We start from the raw sequence: 22,382 nt of genomic DNA on the forward strand, positions 1-22,382 counted from the left end.
TGTTTCTAGGGTTGTGCACGGATGCAATTATTAGGATGAGGATCATTATCAACATGATTCAGGTAAGCATCATGCCACTGATACTGGGAGCGATGGACCACATTGAGCTGATATACCTTTTTGGCTCAATTTGTCAGAGGGGGCTTACCTGTCCTGAAGAACTGGTTCCCTTCAATCTTCCAAGTATCAATCAATCAATCTTTATTACAGTCACAGACCAGAAAAACCACAATGATCTTCTAAGTACAGTAGTAATCCTCTGCCTTCTGGGCAGCCACAATGTGGTTTTAATTTTAATACCACAATTTTAAAACGCTGCCTTTCCTTCCCTTGTCTCGCCCTACAATGCAGTGGAGAAGAAAGCAATACCACAACATTGCATCCTTTGCCCAGTGCACTACTGGGATAAAATGGCCATGCTCTTATAGTAACAGAGAACGACCATTTTCCCAGTAATGCACTGGGGAAAAGATCAGGCAACGGCCCATGAAAGCACCTCGGCGGGGGGGAGGGCGGCGGCCGGCGGCATCTTTAAGTGTAAACAGAGCCGGTGCTCTGTGCCGCCCAGCAACCCACACGGCGGGGAATCGCCTCCCCAACTCACCTGGCTGCTGACGGGGGTTCGCATCCGTGGGAGCCAGGTGAGTGGCAGAGGCGATTCCCCACCATGCAGGCTGCTGGGCGGCACAGAGCACCGGCTCCATTTACATTTAAAGAAGCCACCCACCGCCCCCGAAGGCGCATTCACGGGCCGCGCCTGGAAAAGATGTAATATTGTGCTGTTGCTTCCTTTCCCACTGCATTGTGGAGCAAGACAAGGGACAGGAAGGTGGCATTTTAAAATGCTGCGGCTGTGGCTGCCCAGAAGGCAGCTGATTTCTAGGTAGAAGAGGGAAGAGAGCCAGTTCTTCAGGACAGGTAAGCCCCTCTGCGGTGGAACGTATATAGGAGCTGTTGAGTGGGGGCGTGAATGTGTGTGGGTTACCCTAGTAACCAGGCACAGAAGGTCCAGAGGGGGAGGGATTTAAAATAAAGGCAGATGAGACACAGAGAGAGAGCTGGACTGAGTTGCGAGGGAGTAGGAGGTGGTTTTGGAGCTGGGGGTTGAGAGTTTGGGGTGTGTGTTCTGAACAGGAGAGATTGTTCAAGGGGGGTTGTATGGGACTTAAATGGTGAATGTGTGGAGGCTGGAGAACCAGCAGCGTTCAGGGCAGCTCCTAGTGACAGACAAGAAGGTCTGGAGGAATTCACTACTTTTACAAACCCAAGTTTAATGACCTCTGTCCCAGTTATCTCAGCTCCCTATGTCTTACATTTTATCCAGAACAGCGGATGTACCTAGTAACTTGGTAGAGAAGCCTGTCTGCCCTGCTTTGCAGAGATCTTTATTCTAATCAGTAAATAATAAACTTATTCTTCTTTTCATTTTAGACCTCAAGTTCTGTTTCATTTTATATCCTGAACATATAGGTCTATCTTGCGCCCGCAAGGCTACGCAGCCAAAGGTGTTGAGTACCGAGAGCAAGGTAACAAGAATTATATGGTGGCAGCGAGGGAAAGTAAAAGTGGAATGAATTCCCAGAACCTGGAGACTAAACTGTCATAGAACAATAAAAACAAATCACCTCCCTAGAACTGTATGGTATGGTATTGTATCAAATTGTATACTTTTATTGGAAACATTTTTCAGCAGGATCATTTCTGGTGAAAAATCCACCACCAAAGCTTGCGTTGCCTCGGAATCAATAACTAGGAATATAGGAAACTGCCTTACACTGACTCAGACCATTGTTCCATCTTGCTCAAGATTGTCTACACTGACTGGCAGCAGCTCTCCAAGGTTTCAGACAGGAATCTCTCGCAGCCCTGCTGATGACAGGGAGTGAACCTTCTGCAGGCAAGCAGGTGCTCTACAACTGAGTTATGGCCCCATCCCCTAAAGCAGGGTTTCTTAACCTTGGGCCCCCAGATGTTGCTGGACTATAACTCCCATCATCCCCAGACATGGCCTTTGTGGCTGAGGATGATGGAAGTTGTAGGCCAACAACATCTGGGGGCCCAAGGTTAAGAAACCCTGCCCTAAAGGGAATAACTTACAGGAGACAGCTCTCACATGTAGTCAGTCATCCAAACGCAGACCAGGATGGGCCTTGCTTAGCAAAGGGGAGAATTCATGCTCGCTAGCAGCTCTTCTTCATCTGGTTCAATGCACAGCCCTATCTGTTGCACATTTTTCCTATATGAAATAGTATAAGATGATACTCTTTCCTAATATTGTGTAACAGAACTGTAATATAAGTTTCTTCCTTTCCCAAATAATGTTGTTAAAGTCCATAGGAAAAATACTCATACATCTGCCTTAAAAAGAAAATAATTAGAAAATAATTTACAAAAGACTACCTGGAAAAAATCATTGATCAGAATTATTTTTTAAAAAAAATTCAGGGACTAGTAAAAAAGAGGGACAGAGGGGTACAAATCTGACTGAAAATGTTTAGTGATAACGTATATATTAGCTAAACAGAACTGGAATCCTTTGAAACACTAATGTACTAATGCAGATATCCTCCGTTACATGTCACAGTTTTTCTATGGTGTTGTCAGTTACCTTTTCAATACATAAAGTGCCAACATTTGAATCTGGTTGTTTCACAATTTTGAAAGCACCGTCCTCATTTCCCTTTATGATGCTGAACGTAGCATGCCAGTTTGGAGTCCCAGGTGCATCTCGGTCTACAACACCAATGTTGGCGACTTCTGCACCAACCGTGTTTTCAGACACATATGCTTCATACTGAAATAGCAAGAATGGTAGTTATTAGCCTATTGTTCAGATTTCAAGAGCAAGAGGTGAGAGTTCCAAGCTGCTAGGTCACAAACAATATTAGTTTACTATACATATTTCCTTTTCTAAATCCATAGTGATATACAGATCATGCCCAAAAAAGAGATGATTCAAACATGCACTTGGGTTGTGTTCACACAATCATATGGATCCTGGTTAAAAAGTTAATTAGGGTAAGTAAAGCCAGTAGGGATGTACACGGAACCAGGTGGGGGTGGTTCAACGGTGGTGGTGGGTGCATCTTTAAGGGCGGGGGAAGGTGCACTTATCCCTCCTGCCACATTTCCCCCGCCAGAGCTCCGTTTTGTTAAAGCCCCTCAGGGCAGCAGCGTACCTCCCTACCACCTCATCGCTGCGTCTCCAAGAAGTGACCAGAAGTTACAGATGCGCCTGCAAGTGCTGGGCATTGGGAAAATGCGCCGGCAGGGGAAATGTTGCAGGAGGATTAAGTGCACCCTCCCCCACCCTTAAAGATGCACACACCCCTGCTGTCGAACCGGCAGAACTGCCCGCCAATTGAACTGGTTCGGAGGCCCATAAAGGGCTTCCGAACCGGTTCTGTGCACATCCCTAAAAGCCAGCAGAGCTGATTGTGTGAATGCAGAATTTCGTTTTAGAGGAGGGGGAATTAAGCAGGCTAGCCATCGGGCTCGTGGTGCTCACTTCCGCTAGAAAGCAGGCTGGGCTCCCTTAGCCCACTTTCCAGCAGTCATGAGAATAGCCTCATTGCATTTTTACTTATTTATCCTGGTTAAATGCTGGTTAACTAGAGCAGTTTGAACAGTAGAACCCTAAAATTCTGCATTCACACAATCAGCTCCACAGGGCTCACTAATCCTGATTAACTTTTTAGCCAGGATCCTTGTGAATGTATGAATGCAGTCTTGATGTTTCAGCACCTGCTGGCACAGATTTAAATTGTGCATATTTATCTTTTGTTCAGCTGATAAGAAAGAGAGCAGAACAAAGAGCCCAACAGCACAGTGGCCCACTTCTTCCTAGGGCTGATGCAGACAAAATAGCTACCAGCTGTAGGCTCAGACACATAATTCACAATGATGACACTAACACAATACCCAGTGGGAGATATAAAGACATTAGATTAGTGGGGCAAATGTCATACTACACTAGAAGACGGCAGACATACCGTGCCATGTTCACACATGGGTGCATGGTCATTTGAATCTTCAACCTGAATTACAACCGTTGCAGTATTGCACAGACCAAAGTGCTGACCTGCCATATCTCTTGCTTCTACGTAGACTGTATATTCACTTGTAGTCTAAAAAAGAACATAAACAGTAAAGGGTTGTAGTTTATTCATGCTTATAAACTGGTAATAAAGCAAAGTCACTTTGAAGTTTGATAGTTTTCTATTCCTAGGGTTCCTAGCTATGCAAATGCTATAAGGACCGACTTCTGAAGGTCACTTATGCATTCTATGACATTGCTCTGGCAGACACACTTAGGCAAACATTTGCTCACAGAGAGGAAGATCTTTGCAAAACACCCGGCCTTAACTCTTATTTTTGATGGAAGAGCTTATTCAGGCACTATGGGTCTGAAACGTAAGAAGAGGAAATGATGATCAGGTACAGAATAGTGACTCAGGGCAAAGTCAGATATAAGAAGAGAACTCAGCAGGTCCTACCGGTAATGAAACTGTGCTAGCTCATTGCACTGCTATTAGTCTTGGCTCGACTCAACCCATACCATACCACTGCTCGAGGCTATTCTTACGACCAGGAGGAACCAGGCTACGGGAGCCTAGCCCAGTCCCTCCTGGTTGTGTGCTGCCACGGGAGCCACATTGCTCCCGGCAGCAAGTCGCACAAAATACCCCTCCCCTTAAACAAGGTTATCAGAGCGAGCGCTCTGTTAACCCCATCTAGTTGATCATGTGCCACCGCGGCACGGCTCCCGCAGTGTAGTGAAACATGAGTAGACCCCTGACTGGGAGGCTACAACAAGCTTCCTGGCCTTGGAGGGTCTCCCCAGGACTCACACGGGGCATCCTGGGACTTCCAAAATCCCCGCCGCCCCTACTGGCTCCGGGAGATAGGTGCACCACTACTGGACGGAGCCAGTAGTCGTGTGGGTGGCCGATCCGGCCACCCAGGGATGGATCTCTGCTCGTGTTTACAGAGACCAGGCTATTATTATTATTATTATTATTATTATTATTATTGTTACATTTATATCCCACGCTTCCTCCAAGGAGCCCAGAGCGATGTACTACATACTTAAGTTTCTCTTTCACAACAACCCTATGAAGTAGGTTAGGCTGAGAGAGAAGTGACTGGCCCAGAGTGACCCAGCTAGTATCATGGCTGAATGAGGATTTGAACTCGGGTCTCCCGGTCCTAGTCCAGCACTCTAACCACTACACCACGCTGCTAAGCCCGCTCTCCCCACCGAGCCTGGTTAGGCTCCAGACATTGATCGTGTGTAGAGCCTGTTCATGTGTAGAGCCTCCTCATCTGATTCTCACTGTCACTTGCTAACCACCGCTGGTGGTGGTGCTCTGGTAGGAAATGAGAGTGGATTCTCTCATTTCCTACCAGAGACTCTACTCTCAGAACACCTTAGACATTGAAAACAACACAACCCAGTGCCCCATGGGCTTGTCGTTTTGGGGGTGGTTGGCACTGTAGGTGCACTACACCACAACCTCTTCTGGGCCACCCAGGTGCCCTCCAAGTGGAGTTATGGGGCTTTTGAAATTCCCCATTATTTCCTATGGGGGGAAGCTTAAAGATGAGCAAAACCGGGTGGGGGGGGGAATCACCACAGTTCCCACAGCTCTAAAAATCAAACACAGCTCCCAAACCCAGGTAGAACACATTTTTTGATTGTGTGAATGACCTCATTGAACAGGGCTATGTAGGCTATCAAGTCCAATCTCCTGCTCACTACAGGAAACCCAATGCTACAGCATCCCAAACAGAAGGCTGCCTGTCCTTGTCTTGAAGAACTCCAGCAAGAAAGAGTCTGTTCACCCATAAGTAATTGGCTCCATTGTCAGACCGCCCTTACCATTAAAACCTTTCTCCTAATATTCACCTGAAATCTACTGTCCTGTAACTTAAGCCCATTAATCAAGTCCTGCCCTCTGCAGCAGCAGAGAACGTCTTCTGCCCTGTCCCGTGTGACAGCCCTTTAAGTATTTGAAGAGTACTATCACGTCTTCCTGAATCTTCTCTTCTTCACCACCAACTCACTAAATATATCAGGTTCCTTCAATCTTTCTCAGAAGACTTGTTTTTCAGATCCCTGACCATTTATTAAGCCTATCTCTGAACCCATTCTAAGTTGTTTAATTCTTCTTAAAGTGTAGCTCCTAGAACTGGACCCAGTATTCTAAATGAGGCCTGACTAGTGTGGAATAAGTGGAACTACTACTACTCATGCCATGGAAACTCTAGTTCTGCTAATGCAGCCTAAAAAAGCATTAGTCTTTTTTTCAGGTGCATCACATTGCTGACTCGTGTTCATCTTGTAATCAACTGCAATCCCAAAATCCTTTTCACATGTGCTACTACGAAGCCAAGTCTGCATGTGTCGTAGTCTGAAAATCGGATGAGAATTCTCTCCCTTCCTTCCTTTAAGTCACTGATACAAATACTGAAGAGTACTGGACTGAGGACCCCTTGTGAATCCACTTCTGTGGCAATGCTGATCGGGGTGCAGGGAGGGACGCAGCAGTCCCACACGCCTGTTTTTTATGAGAGCACCGGCGGGGCGAAAGTGAGTTGGCAGGTAGGCAGCACCTCCCCTGCCCCTTACAGAACACCCCACCACACACACATACACACACCCTCCAAACCGGCTCAAATGCCAGTCCACAGAACCAGTTCAGCGCTCCTAGAATGGAGCGCTAATTGGTTCCGTGCACTTCCCTAACATGGCTCTTCTCCTTTTGCAGGTTCTAGGTTGCTGCCCTTGCAGGATGAGCAAGGGGGCAGTGGCATGCCTCAGCAGCGGCTGGTGCAGGCGCTGCCGGAGGGGCGGCAGGAGGCACCTTTAACTCACCAGGTGCTTACTTCTCCTCCCGCCGCTGTTTTGAGCAGCAGCGCACCACCCAGCACCCACTGTGGTGGAGGATTGGCTCTGCCACTCAGCTTGTGGAGGCTATTTGCATGGCCAGCAAATGGTCTCTGCTCTTGTGTGGAGGCCAGCTGAGTGGTGGAGCCGATCCTCTGCAGCAGGTGAGGTAAGCACCTGGTGATGTCCATTTAAAGGTGCCTCCCGCCACAGCCCCTGGTGGAGCCCACACCAGCCACCGCTGGCATGCCTGGTTTTTAGTGTCATAAGGAAAGACCAGCCTTCCCCTCATCACTCAGCAGCAGTGACTCAGAGATTCCCAACTGCTACACATGACACACTCTTTAAATGTAAAGCCAGCCTTTGCAAGCAGATACATCTCTTGACTGAAAGGGCTAGAACTGCACTGAATGGGCTGAAATTGCACTGAGGAAAAGCCACTAGGGTGAAGAGGTAGGGCTTTGCAGACCACATTTACAGCAGCTAGCAGCTTCTTCTTTTTTTAAAGTTGCAGAGGAAATTCCTCTGGGTTCCCCCCCCCCCCCCATTCACAGGGCCATTCTCCCCACTATTCCATCTTACGGATGAGTATTGCACTAATAATAATAATATAACAAATACAATTCAACTTTCAATCAAAGTTACCTCTCTGTCTAGGTTGAGTACCACAGTAATAGAACCGGTATCTTGATCTATATTAAACAAGTTGCCACCTTTAAAAGGCATGGGCTCATAGGTCACAATTCGGTATTTCAGTTTAGTGTGTAGTGTACCAGGTTCATCTCTGTCCGTTGCAGTCACTTGTCCAATTATGGTTCCTGTATGTAGAAATGATCTGTGTTACATGTTTAGCATTCCATTACAGCATGCTGTCCAGTATGTTATTTGAGCTCTAGACCAAAAACACTGCTTATACAAAACCCATGTACACATTAGGGATGTTCATGAATCAATTTGTATGACTCGATTTGAGGTTGAATTGAATCACCAGATTCGATTCAGACTCGAATCTGCAAACCCGAATCTGATCAAAATCAATTCGAGTTGGATTCAATTTGATTTGGATTAAAGTCAATTTTGCCCACTTTTAAAGGTACAGAGGGCACCAAATTGGGGTGGTGAGTAGGGCCTCATGGGTGCCACCTAGCATCCAAATTTCAAGACGGTGGGGTACATTCGGTTGAATTTTTATGATTTTTGTTTGTTTGCTTTTAGTGATTTTATATATTTCTGTCATAGGGAATAGTGGGGATTCAAAGCATCCTTAACCATAACCTGGATCCCCATGTTTCATAAAAAAAAGAAAGAAAGAAAGAAGAAACAAAGCTAAGCCCTAACCCTCGTAGAAGTGGAGTTATGGAGCAAAATGTGCAGTCACTATTTTTGAAGTGTTTAGACTCTTTGGTGTGTAATGACTTTTCCTCATAATGGATCCCTATGAGTATTCATTACACACCAAAGAATCTAAACAAAACTTCCTAAACTGAGTAGCCCACTGCCTTGTGGGTGGGAGGAAATTAGTGGCACCCCATGTGCCAACTACTCCCCCAACCCACAAGCCAGTAACTCAAATATACCGCACTGGCTTGTGGGTGGTGGTGGGATTATATGGCACCTTTCAACACTAACACAGTGTTAAAATTCTAAGCTTTCAGTTAATTACATGTATATGGAATATAATTACAGATTTTACATTAAAGAGACACCAAGCAAAGCGAGTTTTTTAAATTGCGAAAAAGCTGGTTTTGTGTTGTGGGGGAGTTGTTACAGCATTCCATCAAACCAAATAAGCAGGCTTCATATAATACATCTTCTTTTGATCCATCTATGTGTCAGGATGCCATGTTACCTGGTCACTTGGGTGGCCCTGTGGAGGCTGGAGAAGAGCGTGGCATCCCTCCTCTGAGGTTTTCATCCCCTTTGGGGGGCAGGGGGGATGAGAAGGGCCCAGGCTGATCGGATTCCAGTGGGGTTGAGAGGTCAAGGTAGTGAGAGCTACAGGAGACAGCTAGGTTGGGTGTGGCAGGAAACAGGAAGCAAGGTCAGGAAGGGGGCGGGGCTGGAAGTAGGCTTTAAGCCCTGTCAGCTCTGCACGGGGGTATTTAAAGACAAGGCAGCTGATGATGGGGGGCTGCTTCTGAGTATGGGAGCCAGGAGTTCTCTAGGAGAGGGAAATGGCTGAATGCAGCACGCCAGAAGTAGGACTCAGGTGACAAGCTAATCTCCTCCCCTGGCTGTCCCTGAAGCTGACCTTTTTGGGGTTGCTCCAGTTAGTCTGGAGTTTAAGAAGGGCTGGGAGCCCACCTTGTCCCCTGAGAGTCTGACAAAATGTTGATTAATTTCTACTTGTGATCTCAGAATCACTTGCTCCCCATCCATGCTGAGAGGAGAATGATCAGCCAGTGGTGATTTAAAAACTGCCCTCTGTAGGAGTTCACATGATTGCTGTTGTCAGTGAAGCATTATTTTGGGCATTCTGTCATGCAACCATATGCATTGCAGCCCAGATCTTCTTGACAACACTCCATGCCAGGCATTCCTTTTTGACAACCATTGCATAACTGGTGGCACAGTGGTAAAAACTGCCGCCCTGTAACCAGAAGGTTACAAGTTCGATCCTGACCAGGGGCTCAAGGTTGACTCAGCCTTCCATCCTTCCGAGGTCGGTAAAATGAGTACCCAGAATGTTGGGGGGCAATATGCTAAATCATTGTAAACCGCTTAGAGAGCTCCGGCTATGGAGCAGTATATAAATGTAAGTGCTATTGCTATTGCTATAACGCTTCTTTATGGCTTCACAAGCCACAGTTAAATTCACAACTATCACAACAGGTTCTTAGAATCAATAACATGTAGGGAATAAACTCCAAGATCATTCACACAATCAAAAACTATGTTCTACCCAGGTTTGGGAGCTGTGTGTGCTCCCAGTTTTTGGTTGTGTGGCAGCAAGGTAGGACGTAAACCTGGATAGAAGTTCTAGGTAGAAGTTGAGGCTATTCACACATGCATGCAAAACTGGGTGAAGGGAGCCCAGCCTGGTTTTGCACATGCATGTGAACTGCCAGAATCGGGCCGATCCTGGAGGCACCATGGCAGCAAACCCACCTAACTAGCCACGCTTGAAAATGAGATTAAGGGAGCAAGCACTCTCTTAACCCTGTTCTTCTGATTGTCTGGCAGCCGTGGCTGCCAGACTGTGGGGAACACGGGGAGGGGAGAGGGGATCCATGATGCACTGTGTACTTGAGCACTGCATCATGATTATTTATTTATTCAGAGCTCAGAGCAGTGTACATGGTTATTTTTATCCTCACCAACAACCCTGTGAGGTAGGTTAGGCTGAGAGATACATGACTGGCCCAGAGTTACCCGGTGAGTTTCATGGTTGAATGGGGATTCGAACTCGGGTCTTCCCGGTCCTAGTTCAACATTCTAACCACTACGCTATGCTGGCTCTACTTGTTTTTTCCATTAGGAGGTATAATCTTCCTAGATTGAATGACACTTCAAATCTGTAAATATTCTAGGCCAACTAACAGAAAAGGATAAGAAGGTTTATCCGTAGTCTCACAATCATCTTTCCAACCTAAAAGGCTAGAGATAAGATATTGCATGATTAGCAGACATTTATTTATTAATTATTTCCGGTGGACGAGACAACACATCCCAGCCCCCGGCCCTCCCTGCTGCCGGGGAGTGCAGGGAATCATCTGGGTGTGTGGGGAACGTGCCCAGGAACGCCGGATGGACCGTCTGCAGGGAAGGTAGGTTTAACCCCCCTTTCCTGGAGCCTGCTCTGAAGCCCTTCTCACTGCTCATGAGAAGACGCTCATTCTCTTCTGGGTCGAAGAGAACCTGGGTAAAAGTTCTACCCAGGTTTGGGAGCTGTGTGTGCTCCCAATTTTTGGCTGTGTGGAAGCAAGGTAGGAAGAAAACCTGAGTAGCTTTTCCTCTTACCTTGCTTCCACACAATCACTTCTACCTAGGTTTTCCTCCTTCCTTGCTTCCACACAACCGAAAATTGGGAGCACACACAGCTCCCAATCCTGGGCAGAACACTGATTATGATTGTGTGAATGACCTCTCCTCCTTACCATTTTGTGGCAGAGGCTTAACCTCAGCCATTAGACATTGATCCAAAGAAGGAGGTTAAAGTCCTCAACACCTTATAAAACCAATTGAAGAGATTTCTTAAATTGTATATCTGCTTACCAGTTCTGCTGTTTTCAGTAATGCAAAAAGTATATGTAAATGGATCAAAAATTGGGGGGTTGTCATTATCATCCTCTATTCGGATTACATGTATAAGTGGTATCTCTGGAGTATAGCCATCTAATGTCCTTGCATAGCATATTATCTGTACAAAAGAGAAAAAATAATTTCAGTAGCTACCTATGATAAGGAATTAGCTTTCCTTTGTAATACATAAGATAATGCCATATGGATAGAGAATATTGCTGTTAGGGTTACCGTTTGTTGTATACCTACAGCAGATTAGTTTTAGTCAAAAAGTAAGTCCCACTGAGTTCAATGGGGCTTACTCCCAACTAGGTATGCATATGTCTGCAGCTTCAAGCACTTAACTGCATTCATATGTGTAATCAGCATAAATTCAGAATGCCTTTTGTTGATACATTATAGGGATGTGCGAACTGGTTCAAACTCAAACTGGTTCGAATTTGAACCAAACCAGCCGCCAGGTTCGAGCTGCAGGTTTGAATTTGAACCAAACTGGAGGTGGTTCGATTCGAACCTGTTCGAACTGGTTAAAACCTGTTATAACCTCCCAAAATGGGTGGGGTGGTAGCTGGAACCCATGGGTACCTACCACCCCAACCCCAAAGCAATCGGACACTCGTACGCTTTTTAATGAATTTTTGAAATTTATTTTTATTTTTCTCTCATAGGGTATAATGGGACTTGAACCAGACCATTATTCCCTATTGTGGAGCACCTATGGGTGCCAACAACTACCCAAACCCCGAAGCAATCAGACACCCCTATGGTTTTTTATGAATATTTGAAATATTTTCAATTGTTTTTCTCATAGGGTATAATGGGACCAGAACCAGCCCATTATCCCCTATTGTGGAGCATGTAGGGGCACAAAAGTGGGGTAGGTGGTAGGCACCCATGGGTGCCTACCACCCACAAAACCCCAAGGCAATCAGACACTCCTCCAATAATTAGTGGATTTTTAAAGTATTTTTGAATTCCTCATAGGGAATAATGAGAATTGCAGCAAATGTATAGCTTCACGTCGGGGGGAGTGTCCTAGAGTGGAGTGTGGTGGGTGGTAGTGCCCAAGGGGGGCAAGGAAACTATCAGAACTATTTGAAAGGAATTGGGCAAAGGGCTGATTTTTAAGTGATTTTTGATGTTTATGTGTCTTTAAGGTTAGCAATGAGAGTGGATTCATAGTTTGTCATTGAAAATCTCATGCTACCAAAGAATCTACACTCAGAACACCTCAGAAACAACAAAACCCAGTACCCCATGGGTTAGCAACCCATGGGGGTGGTTGGCATCCTTGCTCTGGGCCACCCCAGCACCCCCCAAGTGCAGTTATGGGGCTGCTCAAACCTCCATTCTTCCCTATGGAGAAAAACCTTAAAGCCACTTGTGGGGTGCTGGGGTGACCCAGAGTGAGTGGTGGTGTAGTGCACAGAGGGTGCCAACCACCCCCATGGGTTACTAACCCATGGGATATTGGGTTTTGTTGTTTCCTAGGTGTTCTGAGTGTAGATGTAGAACCGGTTCTAAACGGTTCAAATTCAAACCGAACCAAGAGGCGTTCGAGCAAAACCAAAACCGAACCACTCTCTCCTGGTTCGAACCTGGTTTGAATTCAATCCAAACCGGGCAAACCGATTTCGTGCACATCCCTAATACATTATTTTCCATTGTCAAAACCATACATTACTGGCAATTTCCTGTATCAAATATTCGTGATCAACAAGAACAATAAGAAGCATGGCTGATCCATTGTTAAAAACACGTGCACAGAAAACAGAATGTTTAATACAAACATAGAGAACAGAAACAGTGGCTCACATACAGTGTGGTGTGTTGCCCATAAAAGAGGGACACGCACACACAGCTTCAGCGCAGCTGTGAGCCAATCCTCACAGTGAGGCTATTCTCATGACCAGCAAAAATCGGGCTAGGAAACCAGGGTTTCCGGATCGTGTGTTGCCACACCGTGGCTCCGCGCCGCAGCAACTCATGAGGAGCCCACCCGACCGGGAGGCTAAAAAGCAGCCTCCCCACTCAGGGGTATCTCCAGCATGTTCTGTGTGCTTGCGCAGAGCATGCTGGAACTCCTGGGGGCCACGCTGCCCCCTAACTCCCAAGCCCCCACCGGCCCTGTGACAGAGCCAGCAGTCATGTGGGCAGCTGATCCGGCTGCCCGGGGAGGGCTTAATGATCGTCTGAGGGGATAGCAGGCTTAGCCCGCTCTCCCCGCAAACCCTCTAGAAGCGGATCTCACTGATCGTGAGACCCGCCTCAGTGAGTGGCAGCAGGGGCTGTTGTGTGCTTGCTAAGTTGTGCATAACTGCTGCTGAGCCACCACCACCATTATTCCCAGTGCCAGTGGCAACCCATCAGTGATTATTCACAGTTTAGCATGCATACAACAGCTTCCCCTGCTGCTTGTTCTGAGAACGTGCTCTGTGATGGGGCAGAAGCTGCCCCTGTGCGTCCCTCTTCCATGGGCAGTGCACCATGTTAGCAACTAAAAATACTGTGATGCATTTAATTGCATGTTGTACATTTTTAACGTTTGTAAAGTTAGCAGTCATACCTTAAATTCTGGATACTCTTCCCGATCTATTGGGCAAGTAACAAAGAGATTTCCAGTTTCTCTCTCAATGTAAAAATAATTAAGCGGTGGTTGGTCAACACCAGGACCACCGATGGAATAGGTGATGTTGTACTTTTCGGCTGTATCAGAAACCAACTATATAAAAAGAATAACATGAAACAAAAGAAACTCATCACAATTGTTAAAAGGAACTCATAATTATAAATCGTGGCTGTGGATGATGGGAGTTGTAGTTCAACAACAGATAGAGTGTCAAGGTTGCCTACCGTGCAGAATGAAATTATAAACTTGTCTCTAATTTTTTGATACTTAATTTAGCTCAAATGGCGGTAGAACACAGAAGACATAGGGACATTTAAACTTCTTCATGGTATTAACATGAAAATAATTCTAAATACGTCATTTTAACTGTGATCATAACCAGTCTTATTTGCATGAAAACCCTCTTTGTTTTAATGGAGGCTAATGTCCAATTTGTGTTTTTAGGGCACTGCATCTGGCAGAAGTGACTCTAGTGCCTAATTCGTTTGTTGACACTTCCAGAAAAAGGCCTTTAGTCTAGGATTGTCACACTTTATCCATCCACTCTTTACAGGGGGTTCACATGACCTCATCATCCATCTATGGTCCACCTGTACTTTCCCCTTGCTGAAATCCCCACGTTTCTTAATTTGGAAATTTTGATATTATTTTTAATAAAGCAGTACAGCAGCACAATGACCACACGTGCTGAGTGTTGTTAGTGCTGCTGTTCCCTCTTTTTCAAGAGGTGCTGTAATGATCAGCCACTGACGAGCCCCTCCTCTCCCCTAAAGAGGAAACTGGAAGTGATCCCCGTCCTGACTAACAGGCTGATGAACTCCAGGGATCAGCCAACCAGCTCATGAGGTGGGTGGGACCTAGAGAGCAATGAGAAGGAAGAAAAGGTCCCTTTGTTAGAAGGAAGCAGACTGGAGGTGAAGACAGGACATGTGCCCATGGAGTTTGGCTGCGGAAAGAACTGCAGATCCTTGAGAGACAGGATTGCAGGATTCTCATCAGGGTTGGGTGAGTTTTCAAGGAAAGGGGGATCCAGCCTAGGTAACTGGTTGTTAGTCAGAGTTTGCATTAGAAACTTATATTTCTTTCGTGTGCTCTGTATATCTCTGAATCTGTTCTGTTGTTTACCTGTAATGCAATTAAGCTAAGAAAAGCTGAGCCTGAGCCTATCCAGCTAGGGTGTTGCAAAAGACTCTAGAAACGTTTAAAGGCACTTTTGTATTTTCTTACATCCATGTTCTTTGCAACTGGGTAACCACAATTTTTAAAGTGTGCCACCCCAATATTTATTTATATGTATTGTTAAATTTGTATACCGCCTTTCATTAAAACAATCCCAAGGCGGTTTACACAAAAATTAAAAACAAGACATAAAAATGACACAATTAAAATATTAAGCTAAAATATAAAACAGATCTGACTAAAAAGATATGAAATATAAGCATTAAAACTGTACAAAATACAAAGAAGCAGAAGTAGAGACAATCATATAAAATCCTGGGTAAAAAGTCAAGATTTAACACGCTTTCTAAAAACTGTGATGGAGACCGAGGAGCAAATTGCCACCGGGAGAGCATTCCAGATTCTGGGGGCAGAAACAGAGAAGGCCCTGTCCTGCGTGCAAGCAACAACTGAGCCTCCCTCATAGTTGGCACTCAGAGCAGAGCCTGCTCACATGACCTCATCAAGCGGGCAGCAACCCTTGGGAGCAGGCGGTCCCTCAGGTATCCCAGGCCAAAACCGTTAAGGGCTTTAAAGGTCAAAAACAGCACCTTGAATTGGACCTGGAAACAAACTGGTAACCAGTGCAGCTCTTTCAAAATGGGTGTGATGTGATCCCACCAGGCAGCTCCAGATAAAACCCTTGCTGCCGCATTTTGCATTAGCTGCAGTTTCCAAATATTCTTCAACGGCAGCCCCATGTAGAGTGTGTTATAGTAATCCAGCTGTGATGTGGCTAAGGCCTGGGTAACTGTAGCCAGATCTGCCTGCTTGAGAAAGTGACGCAGCTGGTGCACTAGCCGAAGCCATGTGAAAGCACTCCTGGCCACCGCCTCCACCTGAATGTCCAAAAGCTGAGCTGGGTCCAGTAATACCCCCATGCTACATACTTGCTCCTTCAAGGGGAGTGCAACCCATCTAGAACCAGTAAAATCTCCTCATCCCAACTGGCTCTCCTACTGACCAACATTACCTCTGTTTTGTCCGGATTCAGTCTCAGTTTATTAACCCACATCCAACCCATCACGGCCTCCAGCCCCCGATTCAGGACATCCACTGCCTCCCTAGGAACAGGTGATCATCTGGGGTGCTTTTTGGAAGTATTCTTAACCTACTGAGTATTTCTTTTATCTGTAACTAAAAGCTGAGAGAGCCTCAGACCAAAGCAGTTTGTAGTATTTTGAATAAAGTTTTTCTTTTTCTTTTGTTCTTTGAAATTTTAAAAAGCCTCTCTGAATGGATTTTTGACTCAGGAAAGGGAGTCTGGAAGGGGGTTTTCTCTGGTGCAACATGCCTCATTACATTCGGCAAATCTACCAGTTTTCTCACCATGTGTAAGCTTGCACATGGAAGGTTTTTGTACTTTCCCAATAGCAGAGGAGAGAGTTTCCCTGGGAATTCCACCCTAGCCCAGGAGGGGTCAAACTCTGTCAATAATGTGGGTGGTGGTGGCAGCCTACAGGAAAGTTTTGGGGATACAAACCCCTGCTAGATTGTGAGCCCTTTGGGAACAGGGACCCATCTAATTTATTTGTTATTTCTCTGTGTAAATCGCCCTGAGCCATTTTTGGAAGGGCGGTATAGAAATCCAATCCAATCCAATCAATCAAGGAAAGTTTTATTTATTCATTTTTATTTAACACATTTGTATACCACCCAAAACACAAGTTTTGGGGAGAAGCCTTTGTTCGGAAAGCATGGAGGGGATGATTCAGCATTTTTCTTTCCCTCACGTGTGCTTGCTCTGAGACAAAGGCATGGTAATCCGCTACAGGTGCATGTTGAGATAAACAGACCACAGCAGGAACAGGAGGGGAAGGGTCAGTATACTGTATCCTAAAAATACACAGTATCTCCTACTGTGTAGAAGAAATGTCATCATCCTTTCCACATGCAACTGCAAGTAGAAAAGCAATAACTGGCTGGTGCTATAAGAACACTTTTGCAATTGCCCTAAAAAGCAGGGGGATACTAGTTGTTTTTGTTTTTGTTAAATCTGTTGTTGTTGTTGTTGTTGTTGTATGCCATCTATAAACATATTGAGTTTGTTCACATAACCAGGCAGGTAGGGTGGTGTGGAGGGAAGGCTGATTGAACTCACCTTCCCCCCCAGATTAGTGCATCGCTGTTGCTTGGAGCACAGGCCACGCTCCCAGACAATCTGTGCTGCATGGCACAGTGTGGAGTGCCAGAGGCTGGGGTGACGTGTCCCGGCCTCTAGATATCCCACAATGCACTGTGTGACATATGCGATGCATCGGGGGATTCCCCCAGGAGATGGGCACTCTAGGCAGCACTGCCTCACCAGTATCGGGCCTAATCCCAGTGGTTCTCACATGCAGCCTAACCCAGGTTGGGCTTCCCTAGCCTGTGTTATGGTATGCATGAGAACAGCCTCACTGATGGCTAAGTTATGGGGAAATGAAAATAGGTTTTAACCTCAAAATACAAAAAAACCCAACCCCAACCAAAAAAAACAACCATTGATGCAATTGGTGAGCACATCAGAGTGCTGTCAACACTTCCCAAAAAGCCAAAGAGGGTTCGTGTTTACAGGGGCCAGCGGGGGGTGGTGGTGGTGGGTTCCATATGGTGTCCCTTGGAGATTGTTGCTCTTCAAAATCTGAACTTTTATATGGTGGCTACCAGGGCTCCATATTGTCTCCAATGCTCTTTAACATCTACATGAAGCCACTGGGAGGGATCATCAGGAAATCTGATGCAGGGTGTTATCAGTATGCTGATGACACCTAATCTATTTCTCCATGTCAACATCATAACGAGAAGGCATAACCTCCCTAAATGCCTGCCTGGAGGCAGTTATGGGCTGGATGAGGGATAACAAACTGAGAATGAATCCAGATAAGACGGAAGTACTTATTGTGTGGGGTTGGAACTCAGGGGATGATTTTGATCTACCGGTTCTGGATGGGGTCACACTTCCCCAGAAGGAACAGGTATGCAGTCTGGGGGTGCTACTGGATCCAAACCTCTCCCTGGTGTCCCAGGTTGAGGCAGTGGCCAAAGGTGCTTTCTATCAGCTTCGGCTAAAACACCAGCTGCATCCATTTCTTGGGATAAATGACCTCAGCAGTGGTACATATGCTGGTAACCTCCAGACTTGACTACTGAAATGTGCTCTAGGTTGGGCTGCCTACAAGGTGCTGGTTATATAACCTTGAAAACTCTAAACAGTTTAGGCCCTGGATATTTTAAAAGAACGTCTTCTTTGCCATGAGCCTCACTACCCATTGAGATCATGTTGAGAGGTTTGTCTGCATTTGCCACCAGCTCGTCTGGTGGCTATGCAGGGACAGGCCTTCTCTATTGCTGCCCCAAGGCTCTGGAATGCACTTCCTGCTGAAATAAGAGCCTCCCCATCTCTGATAACTTTCTAAAGGTCTCTAAAGACTTCTTTTTTTCACCCAAGCTTTTTAACTTGCCTTTGCTTTTAAACTGAATGACCCATAAATGGAAATTTGGCGCAGTTTACATATTTGAAAAATAAATACATAAATAAATAATAAACCATATATTAGGCTAGCTGTTCTTTATTTATGTCCAAAGTTTTGCTAAGATAATTGATTTCCTTCCATTTATGTCCAACAGTTGCTTTCCTAAGGTAATTGCTTTTCTTCCATTGAACTTGTTCACAGAACATATATTCTACAGGTAAATCATAAGGAACTGTTCATAATCTATCTGGTTACCTGTTGAATTTGCATTGGAAAAGGTCCCAGAGAGTTTTCCATGATAATGGTTGGAACAGGAGCCCATCTTCGCTTACTTCGTCTCAGAACAGTCTCTCCTATTTTGCGTGTCTGGGTTTAGGAGACACAAACAAACATCAGTAATACAATCTAGTACTGTACAATCTAGTACATTTGGCTGATGAGGGTACTTTCTTCTCTCTGTCCTAGAAGGTTATATCCAGAGAAAGTTTGTCATGACTCACATTGAAGGTAATGGGATTCAACGTAGTAATGACTAACTTGTCTCATTGATTTCAATGGTGCTTAGTCAGATTAACTTTCTTTGGATATAACGCATAGAGGCTGTTCTCACAAGCAGCCAAGACTAGACTAAGGCTTGGCTGCCCATGAGAATTGCCAGGAGCACATGGTTCCTAGTGGCACCTCGGTGACAAACCTGCCAAAGAAGCCCACTAGTTAGCCTCTCTCTGCTTGTGTGTCAGCCAGGGCTGAGACACTGCGAGGCTCCTGGCCAGCACCAGGCAGGGGGTCCCCACAATGCACCATACACTTGCGCAGTGCATTGTAGGATTTGGGGGGGCTGGGATGACGCGTCCTGACCCCCGCATTTCTGCTCTGCCCATGGCAGCTGCAGACCATCTGGACGAGCAATCTGCACACCCAGCAACTCTACAGGGATCGTCTGTGGGGAAGGCGAGCTTCTGCAGTGCGTTGGGGAAATTCCTCAGGAGCTGAGCACTCTAGGTGCCCAACTCTGTGCATGCTCAGGCTACAAGGAGCCTGAGCACCCACATGACTCCAGTGCCGGGCTTAAGTGTGCACTCATGCACTTAATCCTGGCTAAAGGCCAGGGTTAAAAGCAGGGTTAGGTGAGTGAGCAGCACCAGAATCCACGTGGATCCCAGCGCTGGGCTGCCTTAGGCTGGGCTAGGCTACGCGTGTGAATAGCCTTAATATTTTATTATTATGAAAACTAGACATGATAGGAGCTGTGTGGCTAACATCACAAGCAGTCTGTGTCTCCTCTTCCGCTCTCCTCCATATAAAAATTTATTTGTAGTACTAGAGATGATATCACCATGCTGCAAGTTTCTCTACAAACACGCCAATTCATTGGCTCCTGGTCACAGAGGCAAGGACTCTCATGACTCAGAGCTCTTAAGTCAAGCATTTTTTTAAAGTGTTCTATTACCAAACAAAATACAAGATAAACATATCCATTCCAAAAATATGTTTATCTTGTATCCAACATATCCATCTCTTTAAAAAAAGAGAGAAGAAAAATGATTCATAAAACTGTACTCCTAGGAGAAAGAGAGAGATATATAATTTTTTTCCAAGTGTTTCTGTTTTACTGTATTGCCAAGAGAGCCTGAAGAAGAAGATGAAAAACTGACACTTCCCACATCAGTGGAATGAGGTGTTACAGCTCCTGTAACACCTCATTCCCGTCCAAGACTGAAAGCTTAGATGAAGGCAGGTATCATCCCACCAAAGTCATGTATCTTAAGGGCAGGACTAGATGTTATGAGTGCAGTAAGGAGGCCACTCAAAGCAACAACAAAAAATGCTTCCCCCTCCTCCTTCCTCAATAATGTAACATATTTTGTAATATTAGACATTACCTCGCCATGCTAACATAGTAAGCATGTTGTTATACTGGATATTGCAAAGGGAGTAAAAGACAAATGGGTGCTGCTTTCAATGACGGTATTTGGTTACCAGATCAGCTAGCTGCAGTCTAAGACTAATTACTTAGATATAGGGCAAATACAGTTCCTACTGAAATCAATGCAATTAAATTGGTAAATGCCTTGGATAAACTTGCATATGAATCAGGAAGTTACTGGTGGCCATCTTAATTAGAGAAGTGTCCATGTACTGGGAATACGCGCTGGTACTACAGAGCGCTTTCTTAGCTGCATAGTGAGGGCATGGGGGTGGGATTTTCTCCGATCTCTGCTTCTTCTGGAAATATCCTGTGTCACCTGAAAATGTCCCTGAGGGCTGCATTACCTTCATGGACATATTTTCAGGTGGTGCAGGACATTTCCTGAGGAAGCAGAGATCAGAGAAAATCACTATCCCCACCCTCTGCACTGTGGTATTCTGGAAGCCCTACGCAATGCAGACATGTCCTCCTGGCACGTGGATACTTCCTTAGGATGCCAGCCAATGATAGTTATTCAAATGACTGTATAAATTAAGAGGCAATTTTGACTACTGATGAAGGTAATTAAAACCTATCTCAATATAACCTTGATAAAAATGAATGTCACTCACCTTTTTGGGATGCGAAAGTAAAACCACATGTATTTTCTTTTCTTTATGTTCTTGCAAATCCTTAAGCAATATGGTAAATGTTTTTTCTGCAGAAGGCAAAGAAATTGCATTCGTTGTATATACAGAACCATCTTCAAGAACAATTAAGTCCGGATCACTTGAACTGATCAGGTCTGCAGTCCTAAGGCATTGCTTTAGATTTGCTGTTAAGAAAAACAAATTATAGCATGAGGTAAAATAAGCAACAAGCTTCAACAATGGCTAGCAAAAAAACCCCACCATTCTTAAATTCACTTCCTGAAACCATAATTAGCTAGTCATACCCTAAACATTTGAAGCTATCAACATGCTTGTAATATCAGAGTAAGTTTACTGCAGAACCAAAATAGTACCATCTTTTGTGACACTGCACTAGAGCTGCCACAAGTACATTGGTACCTAATAATGTATAAGGTGACACAATTGTCTTAGGATGGATCCAATATCTGATATCAGCACCCGCTTTTTCTCATTGGGGGCAACCCAGATGACAATCTGCCTAAGCCCAAACAGGATGGCTTTAAGAAGGGTTTGGATAACTTCATGGAGGAGAGGTCTATCATCGGCTACTAGTTGGAGGGCTAAAGGCCACCTCCAGCCTCAAAGGCAGGATGCCTCTGAGTACCAGTTGCCGGGGAGTAACAGCAGGAGAAAGGGCATGCCCTCAACTCCTGCCTGTGGCTTCCAGTGGCATTTGGTGGGCCACTGTGCGAAACAGGATGTTGGACTAGATGGGCCTTGGGCCTGATCCAGCAGGGCTGTTCTTATGTTAGGAAAAGCAACCATAAAGCAAACCGCTTAGAGGTGGTTGCACCTCCATCAAACCAGCATGCTCTGACACAAGATCAAATAATGTCTCAAAGAGCAGCAGTCCACTGACAAAGCAACAGAGGTACAACCACGCCAGTCGCGGGGAGGGGCAACCTTGTGGGAGAATGGGAATTCCTTACGAGAGAACAAGCTCTTGTAGGACTGCAAAGCTGCAGAGACCCGACATAAGAGGAAGCAGGAAGATACTGAGGAGGAGCTGGGAGAAGGGTTCCAGTGACAGCTGACTGCCTTCCCCTCTAGTCTGCAGCATCTGGAGGCCAGAACATCCAAGCTAGTGGTGCAAGATAGCATCTGCTAAATAGGAAAGGGTGCAACTTGGCACTCTAGTCCCAGTCTGACAAGCCAATATTACTCGTCCAGAGCCCTTAGGATGGGGAAGGCTACACATCTAACTGAATACATAGAACAGAGGTGTCAAGCTGTGGCCCTCCAGCTGTTTCTTGGCCTACAATTCCCATCATCCCCAGTCACAGTAACCAGTAGCCAGAGATTATTTATTTATTTATTCGATTTCTATACCGCCCTTCCAAAAATGGTT

General features: G+C 45.5%; 1 protein-coding gene across 1 annotated transcript in view; it reads right to left on the minus strand.

The window, feature by feature from the left end:
- The window catches only part of LOC128323732 (desmocollin-2-like), a 49,738-nt gene that overhangs the window by 18,103 nt on the left and 9,253 nt on the right, over window positions 1-22,382 (minus strand). The window contains exons 3-9 of the mRNA XM_053247391.1: window positions 20,975-21,177; window positions 18,689-18,799; window positions 13,698-13,853; window positions 11,105-11,249; window positions 7,535-7,707; window positions 3,993-4,127; window positions 2,609-2,794 (exon numbers count right to left, since the gene is read on the minus strand). Coding sequence (XP_053103366.1) covers window positions 2,609-2,794; window positions 3,993-4,127; window positions 7,535-7,707; window positions 11,105-11,249; window positions 13,698-13,853; window positions 18,689-18,799; window positions 20,975-21,177 — 1,109 coding nt within the window. The remainder of the gene's footprint in view (window positions 1-2,608; window positions 2,795-3,992; window positions 4,128-7,534; window positions 7,708-11,104; window positions 11,250-13,697; window positions 13,854-18,688; window positions 18,800-20,974; window positions 21,178-22,382) is intronic.

This window comes from Hemicordylus capensis, chromosome 4 (assembly GCF_027244095.1).
Source record: "Hemicordylus capensis ecotype Gifberg chromosome 4, rHemCap1.1.pri, whole genome shotgun sequence".
Classification (NCBI taxonomy): Eukaryota; Metazoa; Chordata; class Lepidosauria; order Squamata; family Cordylidae; genus Hemicordylus; species Hemicordylus capensis.